The 12598-nt window shown below is 37.8% G+C and overlaps 1 protein-coding gene across 2 annotated transcripts in view; it reads right to left on the bottom strand.

Annotated features, from left to right (window-relative positions):
* The window catches only part of RANBP3L (RAN binding protein 3 like), a 43810-nt gene extending 31447 nt beyond the window's left edge, over window positions 1-12363 (bottom strand). Inside the window, exon 1 of one of the 2 annotated variants that reach the window (XM_038535307.1) lies at window positions 11770-12363. In XM_038535307.1, the coding sequence (XP_038391235.1) occupies window positions 11770-11860 (91 nt within the window). In that variant the 5' untranslated portion in view covers window positions 11861-12363. Of the gene's footprint in view, window positions 1-2028; window positions 2108-11769 lie in introns of those variants that run through there. The other variant, XM_038535308.1, reaches the window with a different exon arrangement.
* Window positions 12364-12598: the final 235 nt, after the last annotated feature.

Genomic DNA, 12598 nt, shown 5'->3' with positions numbered 1-12598 from the left:
GGAATAAATGGATGTTATTCCCCTGAGAACAAGACCTTGGAGGCCTAGGCCAGAAGAAAGGAGCAGAGCTGCCCACCCAAGGCGCTCATAAACCCAGAAGGCCTGGGCCTCATTCTCTTCTTGGGAACTCGCAGAAGCCGGCAGGCGGGCTGACGTCCCTGAAATGCCCCGCTGGCCCTCAGGCACAGAAATGAGCAGGAATACAGTGATGCCTGCTGCAGACACCTTCTTGAATGGACTTAGAGCTAATTTGGCAGAAGTATAGGCCAGGTAGCAATTTGTAAAACTTCCCAGAAACGTTTTGTTCACCATGCTACAAGAGACAAACTTACACTTTTCAAATTTATGTGACTTGGAAGATTCTCAAGAAAACAGAGACGAATCCTTTAAATTTATTCATTTTTTTCCTTCAAGTTTTCATAATCATTGAATTATCATGACAAGTCGGGATGGATTAGAGGAGATACAGTAATCAAGTGATTTAAATGTTGTTTTTTGGTTTTTACTGCGGAAAATATACATAAAATTTCTCATTTAACTATTTAAAATGTACAGTTCAGTGACATTAAGTATATTCGCACTGAGGCATAACTATCACCACCATCCATCTCGAGAACTTTTTCATCATCCCAGACTGAAACGCTGCCCACGAAGCACTAACCCCTCATCTGACTGTCCCCAGACCCTGTAACCACACTCAGCTCTCTCATTCTATGAATCCAACTGCTCTAGGACACCTTGTGTAAGTGGAGTCATACAATATTCATCATTTTGTATCTGACTTATTTCTCTGAGCATAATACCTTCAAGGTTCATCTATGCTGGAGCATGTATGAAGAATTTCATTCCTTTATAAGGCTGAATAAATATTCCAGTGTGTGTATGTAGCATATTTTGGCCCTTTTTTTTTTTTAAATCAGCTTTTTTTCCTTTGCCTTCTCTTCTTTTCCTTGTTCTCATATTGGCTGCATATTTCTCTCTAGCGCCCGGTTCCTTGCCTCCTCACATTTCCTGTTTCTCCTTCCTCGCCCCTTGTATACTCATCATTTTCTCTACATGCTTAATATTAGGATTATTATACAAATAAGTACTCTTTCAACGGGTATTCTAAATGAGATAAAATGCAAGTTTATCTTGTCTTAATTTTTTTAGCCATTTTAGGTCCTTTTTCTTATGCTGGCCCTTACATGATAAAATTCTCAGACATAGAAGGAGTACAGTACCAGCTTTTTGCCCTAACTATAAACTTTGAGTAAGTCACTTCTCTCCTCTGATTTTAGTGTTCTGGTGACGATCAGTTGGCCTAAGTGGAGTGTGAAGCTCTAGTATTCAGTGATTGAGGAATATTAACCACTTGGATGAACTTTGAGGGGGATAAGTCATGATTTATTTAATAAACATTATGTGCCTGGTATGAGCATGGTCATCAACAATAACAATATTTTGAATTTAAGCCTTAAAATGTGAGAAATATTTACAAAGATAGAAAGATGTTTGGCACCTCTATTATGGTGTTTTTTGAAGATTTGGTTTCTAAATCTTTGTTTTTTTCCCTTTATGTTTGTAGCTGGAGTTGTTTGCTACGAGTCCCTTAAAATCTACTTTGCTTTATCCTACAATCACTTCTACTATTTAAATTTAGCTTAGTCAATTTTCAGAAAGAAAAATGGCAAATAATATCAAAACATTAATCCATACTTGAGAATGAAGTTCCTTATGTCAAAGTTGGTCTTGTTGAAGAAACAGCTCCTCATAATCCGTGGCACTGGTATAAGTCTTACTCACACTCAGTTTATAAAAACACACATACACACAAATCATTATCTGTGCCTCCATTTCTCTGCAAGACAACTAAAGTTTAACACAGCCTTAGACCTAAAACACCCATTTCCAAAAAGAAGGCTATCTTCCTTGCTTAACTCTGTCCTCTCCAGATGGTCACATACTTTCTTGTCATGAATTACCTCCTTTTATGAGAGCAAGAAAGGTTGGTGCCAATTATTTAAACCAGTCATTACAGATCCCTACCTGAGAGGGACAATCAAATTACTGAGCTGTAGTGTCTGGAGGTCTGGTAGTTTCTCTGCATCTGCTGAGGGAAAGGAATTTGTGTCCTGTTAGCCTTGGGTTCTTTTCAGACATGAAGCCCATCTTGCACTGATACAGGACACTTACAAAAGTCTTTCTTCTTTCTCCTGTTCGAGTATATAGGTCAGTTTGCATTTCCTCCGTTAGAGTTTAACCTCTGTCTCCTGGACAAAGCCCTTTTGCTGTGGCTCTAGTTAGTATCAAAAGCCACCTTCAGACTATCAGCTCTTGCCAGTAGTCTGGATCTTTCTCCTATGACCTTGCGCTTACTTATTGCCCATCCACACAGGGTGAGTCATTTGATCACTAGGTAGAAGGAAGACGGGTATTTACTGCATTTTGAATCCTGACTTTTGGATGTTATGCTAGTTTTACCAGCAGATTTCATTAAAAAGCAACTCAGGTGTGAAACTTACCTTGCTTAAATGTTAAGATTTCAAGTCAAGTTAATGATTTAATATAATAGTTGAGCCAGCACTTTGAATAGAGTCTTCAGTTTAAATAAAATAACGAATGATAATAATGGCTCTTACTTAACCCCTTTTTAATTTGGAGTTTTGGACACTTCTTGTTTCTTTTGTTAAAATCCAAATCATTTCTCCAAGGCCATATCGGCCCAGTTCTAAAAGTGGTACATTGCTATCTTTCACACTTTGTGCAGTGTAAGAGATGGAGACCATGAAGCTATTTAGATTTAAGTGAAAACCACTAGCCTGGTAAACAGGCCACTTTATCACCTTATTTGTTTTAGAGTCAAATACACCCTGTTGGGAGACAGTTGGATGTGGTGAGCAGTTTATATAGAAATTGATTGCTGACTTCAATAACAACACCTTTTAAACTGAACCACAAACTGAGTTCAAGGGCCAGCCACCACACAGATCATTTTCAGGTACTTAGTTGAGCATCTATTTTGTGCCCCCATAAGAGGAAGAGACCATGGGCTAAAGCACAGGATCTGGAGTTTCTTAGGTTAGGATCTTAGAGAAGACCCCAGCTATGAGGTCTTGATATTATCTACCTCACAGGACTTTCATAAAGAAATGAGCTAACACATGCAAAGTGCTTAAAACAGTGCCTGGCATATGACAAAATGTGATTTGTTTATAGGTGACATGTTAGCACCGTGCTTGTCCTGGTATAAACCCAGGCAACTGCTCCCAAAGAACTGTTACAACACAGTTGAGGAGACAACATCAAAATGAATGAAAGAATTAGGGGCAGTCGCAGAATCTTGGTTTTGAAAGGATCTTATAGGCCTCCTAGTAGAACTTACCATCTGAGGTGTCTAGAGCATCCTCAATAGATGGCCTTCTGTAACACAGCATACGGATTAGGATGGATGCTATTGCCAGAGGTTACCAGCCTGTGTGCAGCAGCACCCTGCTATCTAAGCTACATGTGTGCCAAGATTCATCCCATAGGGCCAGCCTCTTGTCTTCAACCCCAAAATGTCGTACAATCTCAGATTCATCTATGTGGTTACGTGTATCAGTAAATTTATTCCTTTTCTACTACTGGGTAGTATTCCAGTTTACGGACATGCCACAGTTTGCTTATCCATTTATCTGCTTATGTACATCTGGGTTGTTCACATGTTGGAGTTCACAGGTATACAATCTACTATGAACATTCCTCTGCAAGCTTTTGGTGGACCTGTCATTTCCATTTCTCTTGGGAAAATACCTAAGAATGTAATAGAGGGGGCAGCCTGGGTGGCTCAGTGGTTTAGCGCTGCCTTTAGCCCAGGGCCTGATCCTAGAGATCCGGGATTGAGTCCCATGTCGGGTTCCCTGCATGGAGCCTGCTTCTCCCTCTGCCTGTCTCTCTCACTCTCTCTCTCTGTCTCTTATGAATAAATAAATAAATAAAATCTTTTTTTTTTTTAAAGAATGTAATAGAGGATCATAGGGTAGGCATAGATTTAACTATAAAAGAAACTGCCAGACTATTTTCCAAAGTGGTCATACCACTTCACAACAATAAATGGGACTTCTGGTTGTTCCATGTTCTCCGCAACACATCATCATTGGTGTTTTTAACTTGAGCCATTCTAGTGGATGTGAAGTGATCTCTCACAGTGCTCTCTCTCTCTCTCTCTTTTTTTTTAAGATTTTATTTATTTATTCATGAGAGACACAGAGAGAGGCAGAGATTGAAGCAGCCTCCATGCAGGGAGCCTGATGTGGGACTTGATCCCAGGACTCCGGGATCATGCCCTGGGCCGAAGGCATGTGTAACCACTGAACCACCCAGGCGTCCCTCTCACAGTGTTTTTAATTTGCATTTTTCTGATGACTAATTATGTTCAGCATTTTCTGATGTGCTTATTGGACATTTGTATAACCTTTTTCTAAAGTGTCAGATCATTTGCCTATTTTTAAATCAAATGGTTTATGCTGAGTTCTTTACATATTCCGATTACAAGCTTTTTTTTCAGATCTATATATCACAAATGTTTTCTCCCAGTCTTCTCTCTTTTTTTTTAATACTTTATTATTTGAGAGAGAGAGACAGAGATAGTGACAGAGATAGCAAGAGCGAGGAGGAAAGGGAAAAGAAGGCTCCTCACTGAGCAGTGAGCCCTACATGGGGCTAGATCCCAGGACCCCAGGGTTCTGATATAAGCCGAAGGCAGATGCTTAACTGACTGAGCTACCCAGGTGCCCCTCAGTCTTCTCTTTTCTTGTATCAATAATGCTATCTTTTAAACAACAAATAGTTTTAATGTTTATAGTCTAGTTTATTTTTTCGTGTCTGTCTAAAAATTATCTATTACAAATTTGTGAAAATATTTTCCTATGTGTTCCTAAGCTTTTGTGTTTTCATATTTATCTCAAACTAAGTTTTGTGTGAGGACGGTAACAAGGTCCATTTTAAGTGACATCTTTAGCCATTTGTTCCAGAGCTATTTCAAAAAATACCATCTTTTCTTTCTTTGAATCATCTTAGTATCTTTGTCAAAAATCAATTGGCCAAAAATGAATGTGTCAATTTCTGGGCTCCCTCTTCTGTTTCAATAATCAATTTTCTCTCCTTATACCAATATTACGCCATCTTGATTATTATGGCCTGAAATCCAAAGCATAAGTTGCCACCTTTGTTCTTCTTTTTCAAGATTCATCTAGCTATTTTAGCTTCTTTGCATTTACTTATAAATTTTAAATTAGCTTGTCAATGAAAAAGAAAAGTGTCTGGAGGAATTTTGATTGAGATGACCTTGACTCTTTAGATCCATCTGAGGAGGATTGATATCTTAACAATATTGAGCCTTCCAATTTGTGTATTTAGTTCATCTTCTTTAATTTTTCTCTGCAATGTTTACTTGTTTTAAGTGTATAGGTCTTGCACATATTTTGTTAAATTAATACTTAAGTATTTTTTTATAAAAAAGGTACTACTAAAAGAATAAAAAATTTCAATTTCCATTCATTCTTTGCTAATATATAGAAATACTTTTTTTTTTTGTATATTGACTTTGTACACTGTTATCCTGTGACCTTGGTAAACTCATTTATTAGTTCTACTATTTTTTCCTAAAGTAGATTCCTAAAGATTTTTCTATACCGAGTATCATTCATCTGTGAATATAGTTTTTCTTTCCAATATGTGAGACTTCTATTTCTTTTTCTTAACCTACTACACTGGCTAGGACCTTCAGTCCTATTCCATAATGTTGAATAGAAGTGCTTATAGCAGACATCCTTATTTTCTTCCCAATCTTAGTAGGAAAGTATTAAATCTTTCATTGATAGTGAAAGTACTATGTTAGCTGTCAGTTTTTCAAATATATTCTTTATCAGGTTGAGGAAATTCCCTTCTATTCTAAATCCTTTTAGAGTTTCTGCATGAATGGCAGTTGAAAAAAATTTTTTTTGCATCTTTCTGGCACAGCGTTAATCATAATATTCCTTTATTATCCTTCTAATAGCTATAGGATCTATAATGACACTCTCTGTCATTTCTAATAGAGGTAATGTTTTGTTTCCTTTTATGGAAATTAAGAGTTTATTAATTTCATTAAAATTTTCAAAAAACTAACTCTTGGGAATCAGAGATGAGCAGGATGTTTTCTTCTAGTTTTGGTTTTAGGAAAAGTGAAAATGAAGGTTGTTTTGTCTTTGCTTTTTTTAAACAATATTTTATTTATTTATTCATGAGAGACACAGAGAGAGGCAGAGACACAGGCAGAGGGAGAAGCAGGCTCCATGCAGGGAGTCCGATGTGGGACTTGATCTCGGGACTCCGGGACTACGCCCTGGGCCGAAGGCAGGCACTAAACCACTGAGCAACCCAGGCATCCTGGTTTTTACTATTTAAAGTTCATATTCAGAAATTTAATTAGGGCTGGCTTTGGGCAGCTCTGGCTTTAAAAAATTTTTGGTAAAATACAGATACCATAAATTAGCATCTTAATCATTTTTAAGTGAGCAGTTCAATAGTGCTAACTGCATTCACACTGTTGTGCAACCAATCTTTAGAACCTATTCATCTCACAAAACTGAAACACTATAACATTAAATAATAACCTCTTATTCCCTCTCCCAGCCCTTGGCAACTGCCATTCTGCTTTCTGTTTTGGTGAATGACAACTCTAGCAATCTCATATTAGTAGAATCATGTAGTATTTATCTTTTTGTGACTTGCTTATTTCATTTGGCATAATGTCCTCAAGATTCATCCATGCCGTAGCATGTGTCAGAATTTCCTTTCTCTTTAAGGCTGAATAATATTTTATCATATGTATACACCACATTTTGTCCATCTATTCATTTGTCAATGGACGATGGGTTGCTTCCACTTTTTGGCTATTGTGAATAATGCTGCTAATGAGCGTTGGTGTAAAGTATCTATTTGAGTCTCTGCTGTCACTTCTTTTCGGTTTATACCCAAAAGTAAAATTGTTGGATCACGTGATAATTCTATTTTTAGTTTTTGAGGGACTGTCATACCGTTTTCCACAGCAGATGTACCATTTTGTATTCCCACCAACAATGGATAAGAATTCTAATTTCTCCACATTCATGCCAACACTTGTTATTTTCCAAGTTTTTTTTCTTTTGATAGTAGCCATCCTAATGAGTGTGAGGTGGGAAAATGAAATTTAAGCCATCACATATATTTTCCAAATCCTTATATATATATGGCCATCCATTAAGGAGTTTTCAATGGAAAGGACTCCTGTAGTGGGTGGGAGCTTGAATGTGATCAAATCTAATAGAATATGAACTCTCTCCTTTCTAATTATTTTAAAGTAGTCTATATTTGTTTCCACCAATCTGTGCCTTTAAATGTGAGTAAAATGGTTTTGCAGACAGAACAAGACTCCTAGTTGGTGATCTTACTGATGTTCTGGAAGAGTGGTATAACCTGACTCCACGAGGACAGAACTCCTGTGCTCAGAGCCTTCCCACACCTTGCCTTATGTATCTCTTCAGCAGGCTATTCATTTACTTCCCTTATAATAAAATGGTAATAAAAAATACAGGGCTTTCTTGAGTTCTATGAGTCATTTAGCAAATTTTAAAACCTGGGAGAGTTGTGGGAAGCCTTCAATTTGTAGCCATGGAGGCAGAAATGCAGGTGGCTTGGAGACACCTGAAATTTGTGGCTGATGTTTTGAAATGATCAGTCTTATGAGACTGAGCCCTCAACTTTTTGAGTTACTAAGTCTGGATAATGCCAGAATTGGATTAATTAGTAGCACACCCAGCTGGTGTCAGAACAAGCAAATTCAGAAGGAATCTCAATGCATCTTGAGTATTTGCAGAGAAGATCCTTTGATATGAATCAATGAAGAAAATTAAACATTGTAACATTAGGAATAATGGATTTTACGAGTTAGCTATATATAGCAGAAAGTAGGCCTAAATAACTACATAACCTTGGAAAAATCACTTGACTTTGAGGATTCCCAGTTTTCACATCTTTGAAATTGAGGATAATGCTGCATTATCCATTAACAATGGCTGAACATTAACAATGGTTAACTTTATGTGTCAACTTGGCTGCACCACAGTGCCTGATATCTGGTCAAACATTATTCTGGATGTTTTGTGAGGGTGCTTTTGGATGAGATTGACATTTAAACTGATAGACTGTGAGTAGAGCAGATTGCTCTCTAGGATGTTGGTGGGCCTTGTCTAATCAGCTGTAGGTCTGGACATAACAAAAGACTGACCTGCCCTAAGCAAGAAGGAATTCTACCAGTAGACTGCTTTCGGATTTCAACCACAACGTTGGTCAGCTCTTTGCCTGGGACTATAGCCTGATGGCCCACACAGAGGATTTTGGACTTGCCAGTTTCCCAATTGTGTGAGGCAATATCTTAAAATATATATTTTTTTATTTTAAAAGATTATTTATTTATTTGAAAGACAGAGAGAGAGAGAATGCAAGTACAGGGAGGGGCAGAAGGAAAGGGAGAGAGTCTCAAGCAGACTCCACACCAAGCTCGGAGCCCCAGTGGAGGCTCAATTCCAGGACCCTAAGATCTTGACCTGAGCCGAATTCAAGTCAGACACTCAACTGACTGAGCCACCCAGGTTCCCCTTCAATAAATTTCTATCTTTATCTCTGTCTCTGTCTCTATCTATCCACACACATACACACATACACAAACACATCCTATAGATTCTGTTTCTCTGGAGAATCTTGATTAATATACTACCTCACCTGATTATTGTAAGAATTGAATAAGGAAATGTATTGAAAATTGTGTAATTTTTAGCCTACAGCATTATAAAACATAAATCTGGTTAAGTTTGCCTAGTACATACAGTAATGTGTACTGAACTTTGTTGAAATTTTGTAGGCATAAATCAATGTTTACAAATATAGTCTCAGATCAATGTTATAGATAAACGGATTTGAACTCTCACAGAAGCTATCAGACAGCAACAGTTAGAGAGAGGAGCCAGCCTACTGACCTTTGGTTCTGGACTATATTGAATCTGTTGCTGTAGAATATAAATACCACGTAGACTGGAAACCGTGGCTTAGTTGGCTTGATTCAACTGATGTGCCCAGTGACTGGCACAGTGCTTTGCATAGTCATTGTTCAGATAGCTGCTAAAGAATAAGTGACTTTTATCTAAGTGATCATCCAAAAAGTAGTTTTATAACATAAAGCGCTTTAACATAGAGCATGGAGGGTTAGAAAGTATATACATGTTGAATCTGGTTATGCCCTCTCAAGAGTTAAATGTCAGTTAATTATGATCTATATGTTAACTTAAAAAGCTGGAACCTTGGTGTGGCTGAGGGTAGGCCAAAACCACAAACTCAGAATGCTTCCGTGAATAAATCCACAGCTGGACCTCACTCTCTGAAACTAATGGCTTTGCTTTCTTGGAACTTCGCTAAACTTTGCATAATAGCAAGGTGCAAATATAGCTTGGAGGAAAAACCAAGGCCACCATACTCAATGAATACTTTTAAACTCTCAAACACTAACTAGTATGCTATTTAACAGCATAGCAAACACTGCCCAGTGTCACTTGTCAATTCAGACCTCTCAATGACAGTTCTTGCAGCAGTCAATGGCCAGTCTGGATCGCATTAGCATACTTTACAACTTTATGGATTGTGGTTTATGTGGGCTGATATTTTGAGACTCGGTTGTGGAAGAATATGGTTGCTTTCAAAACATTCTAGGCAAAAGCTTCAGTATGAGTAAAGAGACCAGACTTCTAGTCTTGTTGGTATTTTGGGAAGTATGTCATCATAATGATTTTTCCAGTGTCCTCTGGTTATGGCCAATAAGAGGAGAGAACATTAAGACAGCCTGCCTTAAATTAAAACAACAGCGGGATGGTATTTCCGCTTATAAAATTGGGGGAGATTTTTAAAAATAATGCCTAGTACTACTGAGAATATACCCCTGAACTTCTGATTGGAGGACCAATTGGCAAAAAAACGAACACAAAATCTTAGAAACATACATATCCTTGACCTCACAATTCCACCACTAAGAATGTATCCCCCCAAAATAATCTTATCTCTGCAATTATTTACCCATTAGCTTATGTGAAACACATGTTGTTTGTAATAGTGAAAAATAAAAATAAAATATCTAATCATAGAGAACTGCCTAAGAAATTTGTTATATCCATATAAAGGAATAGTATGCAACTGTTAAAAATAAGGTTGTAGAAGAATATATGATGACATGGAAATTTGTTCATAATCAATTATTAAATTAAAAAGCAGTTTACAAAACAATGACATATGAAATAACTCTATTTAAAAATCAAGCAAAAGAATAAGTTGTACATATGCACAGAAGCAAAGGCTACAAGACTATACATTAAAATGTTAATAGCAACTATCTTTGGGTGATGATTTTTACCACCTCCTTTATGCTCCCCTAACAAATTTTATATAATAAATATGTTAGGAATTGGAGGGGGGAGGTTACTTTAGACATTTAAAACAAAATGAAAAGCCAACAAAAAAACCTATGATGAATTAGGGTTTACTAATTGAAGGGCAAGAATTTTACAGTGCTGTGATTAAACCCTGGCACATTCCAGGACTTTACATCCTAAGGCAGTTAGTTTAAAATAACTTATATAATCCCTGATGATACAGAATGGTCCTAAAAGTTTTTGCTGTTTCCATTTATTATATTTTCTATCCACACTATGCCAAGCCTTGTGCAGCATGAGGTCCAGGAACTAATGCAGGGAGGTGGCCTGACAGCTCACGCAAATGTCAGCACACAGATGCCACCTTGGAAATGGGAGGTTTTAGCCTGCTAGCCAACACTTTCCATTCCACTAAAATCTAAAACTATGTCTATGGAAAAGTAAATAAAAAGCTCTTAGCCTAGATCCATACATAGACAGATCCATCAGCAGCTATTGAAGGCAAGTTAGAAATATCTGAGGCCATTCTTAACCTCTGGGGAGTGATGATGTCATCTATGACAGCACCCTGCCTTTTTCTCAAGTGTCCCTTGCTGTCAGTGACAGAATGGATTGGAGGGATCATCTTGTCTACTCATGTCAACCATCTGCCACTAATTGATGCAGCTGGGTAGTGGATTTGAAATTTTAAAAAGATTGATGGTGAAAATGGCTGCCAGGTAGATAGTTTAGTCTGAATGAGCACCCATCGTGTGAAATGCGACACTTTCCCCTGCCTGGCTCCAGCTGTTCCTACATTATAACAGGGAAAGAGCCAAGAATATATTTATTTTTCCCACAAACAAATGAGTCAGAGATCCAGGCAAAAATTAGGTTTAAACTTTAAATCCAAAAGTGTGACATTAGTGGCAGGACGGGGAAGATAGTTCCAGGCTAACTTAAAGCTGGTGTCAGCAAATTCCCTTTGTAGCTGATTCAGCTTTACCTGGATGGGTATTTTGAATTACCCAAGGCTAGTATACTCTAGAAAAATGACAGTGGCCAGAAGTTTAAGCACATAAACTTCATAATGACAAGTCCAAGGAATGTGCATTCTTGATAGTCTCCCATAGTCCTTTAAAACCAATAGTGAATCCAAGTTAACTCACCCTTAGGCATCACTATTATGCCTATTCTCAGAGTTAAAAAATCAAATATTGTAAAGCATTTCACAACCAGGTTCCCCAGGTCCTTCCCCAGCCTACCATTCTTCCTGGAGTGCAAATGGCCAGGAAATCACTGAACACATAGTGCATTAGCCTGGCTGACTCACCTTGCTGTCGCTGGTCTTCTGGAAACTTCAGTTTACAGGTGGACAAACTGTCAAACAGGTGGCTGCTGCCTTTTCTTTGTATAGTAGACATGGTGCTGGCAATATGGCTGTGGGTCCAGTATCACTGGGGCATTTCCTGCCCTTGGTCAGTTACCTAAAATGATCTTCACCAGATACCCAGAGCCACAGAGGTACATGCAGATCCTGTCCTTGAGTGTAAAACATTTACTTCTCTAATAAACTTCCAAAGTGCTTCCTGGTCATGGTTCTTGAAATAAATATTTGCTAGCATAACTTCCCCTACATATAAAGATGCCAATTCGTTTGGATAAAAACACAACTTAATTCTTCTTTCATTTCAGAGCACTTTGGAGCTTTCCCCTTATAATGTAAAATCCTACAAAATAACTATTTCTAACCAATTACAGTTTTTGGCAGTTTTTGACATCTGCTGACATGAAATCTAATGCCTCTGGTATTTAGAGAGGACTGCTAGAGTAATAGACACAAAATTTTTAAAGTGCTGCTGAGTTAAATCAAGTGATTCCTAAGCCTGGTCTGAGTTACCCTCCGTGACAGCTGAAAGTGAACAGTTCTTAAGGGAAGCTGAAGGAGGAGGAGCCGAGTGAGCTAGGCTGATTAGCATAAAGAGGCAGGCAAGAAATGGCATTGGAGTTGCTTTGAATAATGGTGACCAAAGCAGGGATTCTAAAAGGATGCCCTGATGTTACAGTAATTACATATCTGACTTTGCTACGTTGTAATTAAAACAAAATATCAGAGCAGGGGTTTATACTGCATGGATACTCATTTGTATAGGCAACATCTA

This window comes from Canis lupus, chromosome 4, assembly GCF_011100685.1.
Source record: "Canis lupus familiaris isolate Mischka breed German Shepherd chromosome 4, alternate assembly UU_Cfam_GSD_1.0, whole genome shotgun sequence".
In the NCBI taxonomy this organism is placed as follows: domain Eukaryota; kingdom Metazoa; phylum Chordata; class Mammalia; order Carnivora; family Canidae; genus Canis; species Canis lupus.
Note: the sequence above shows the minus strand (reverse complement) of the source record. Positions and strands in the feature narration are given on the sequence as shown.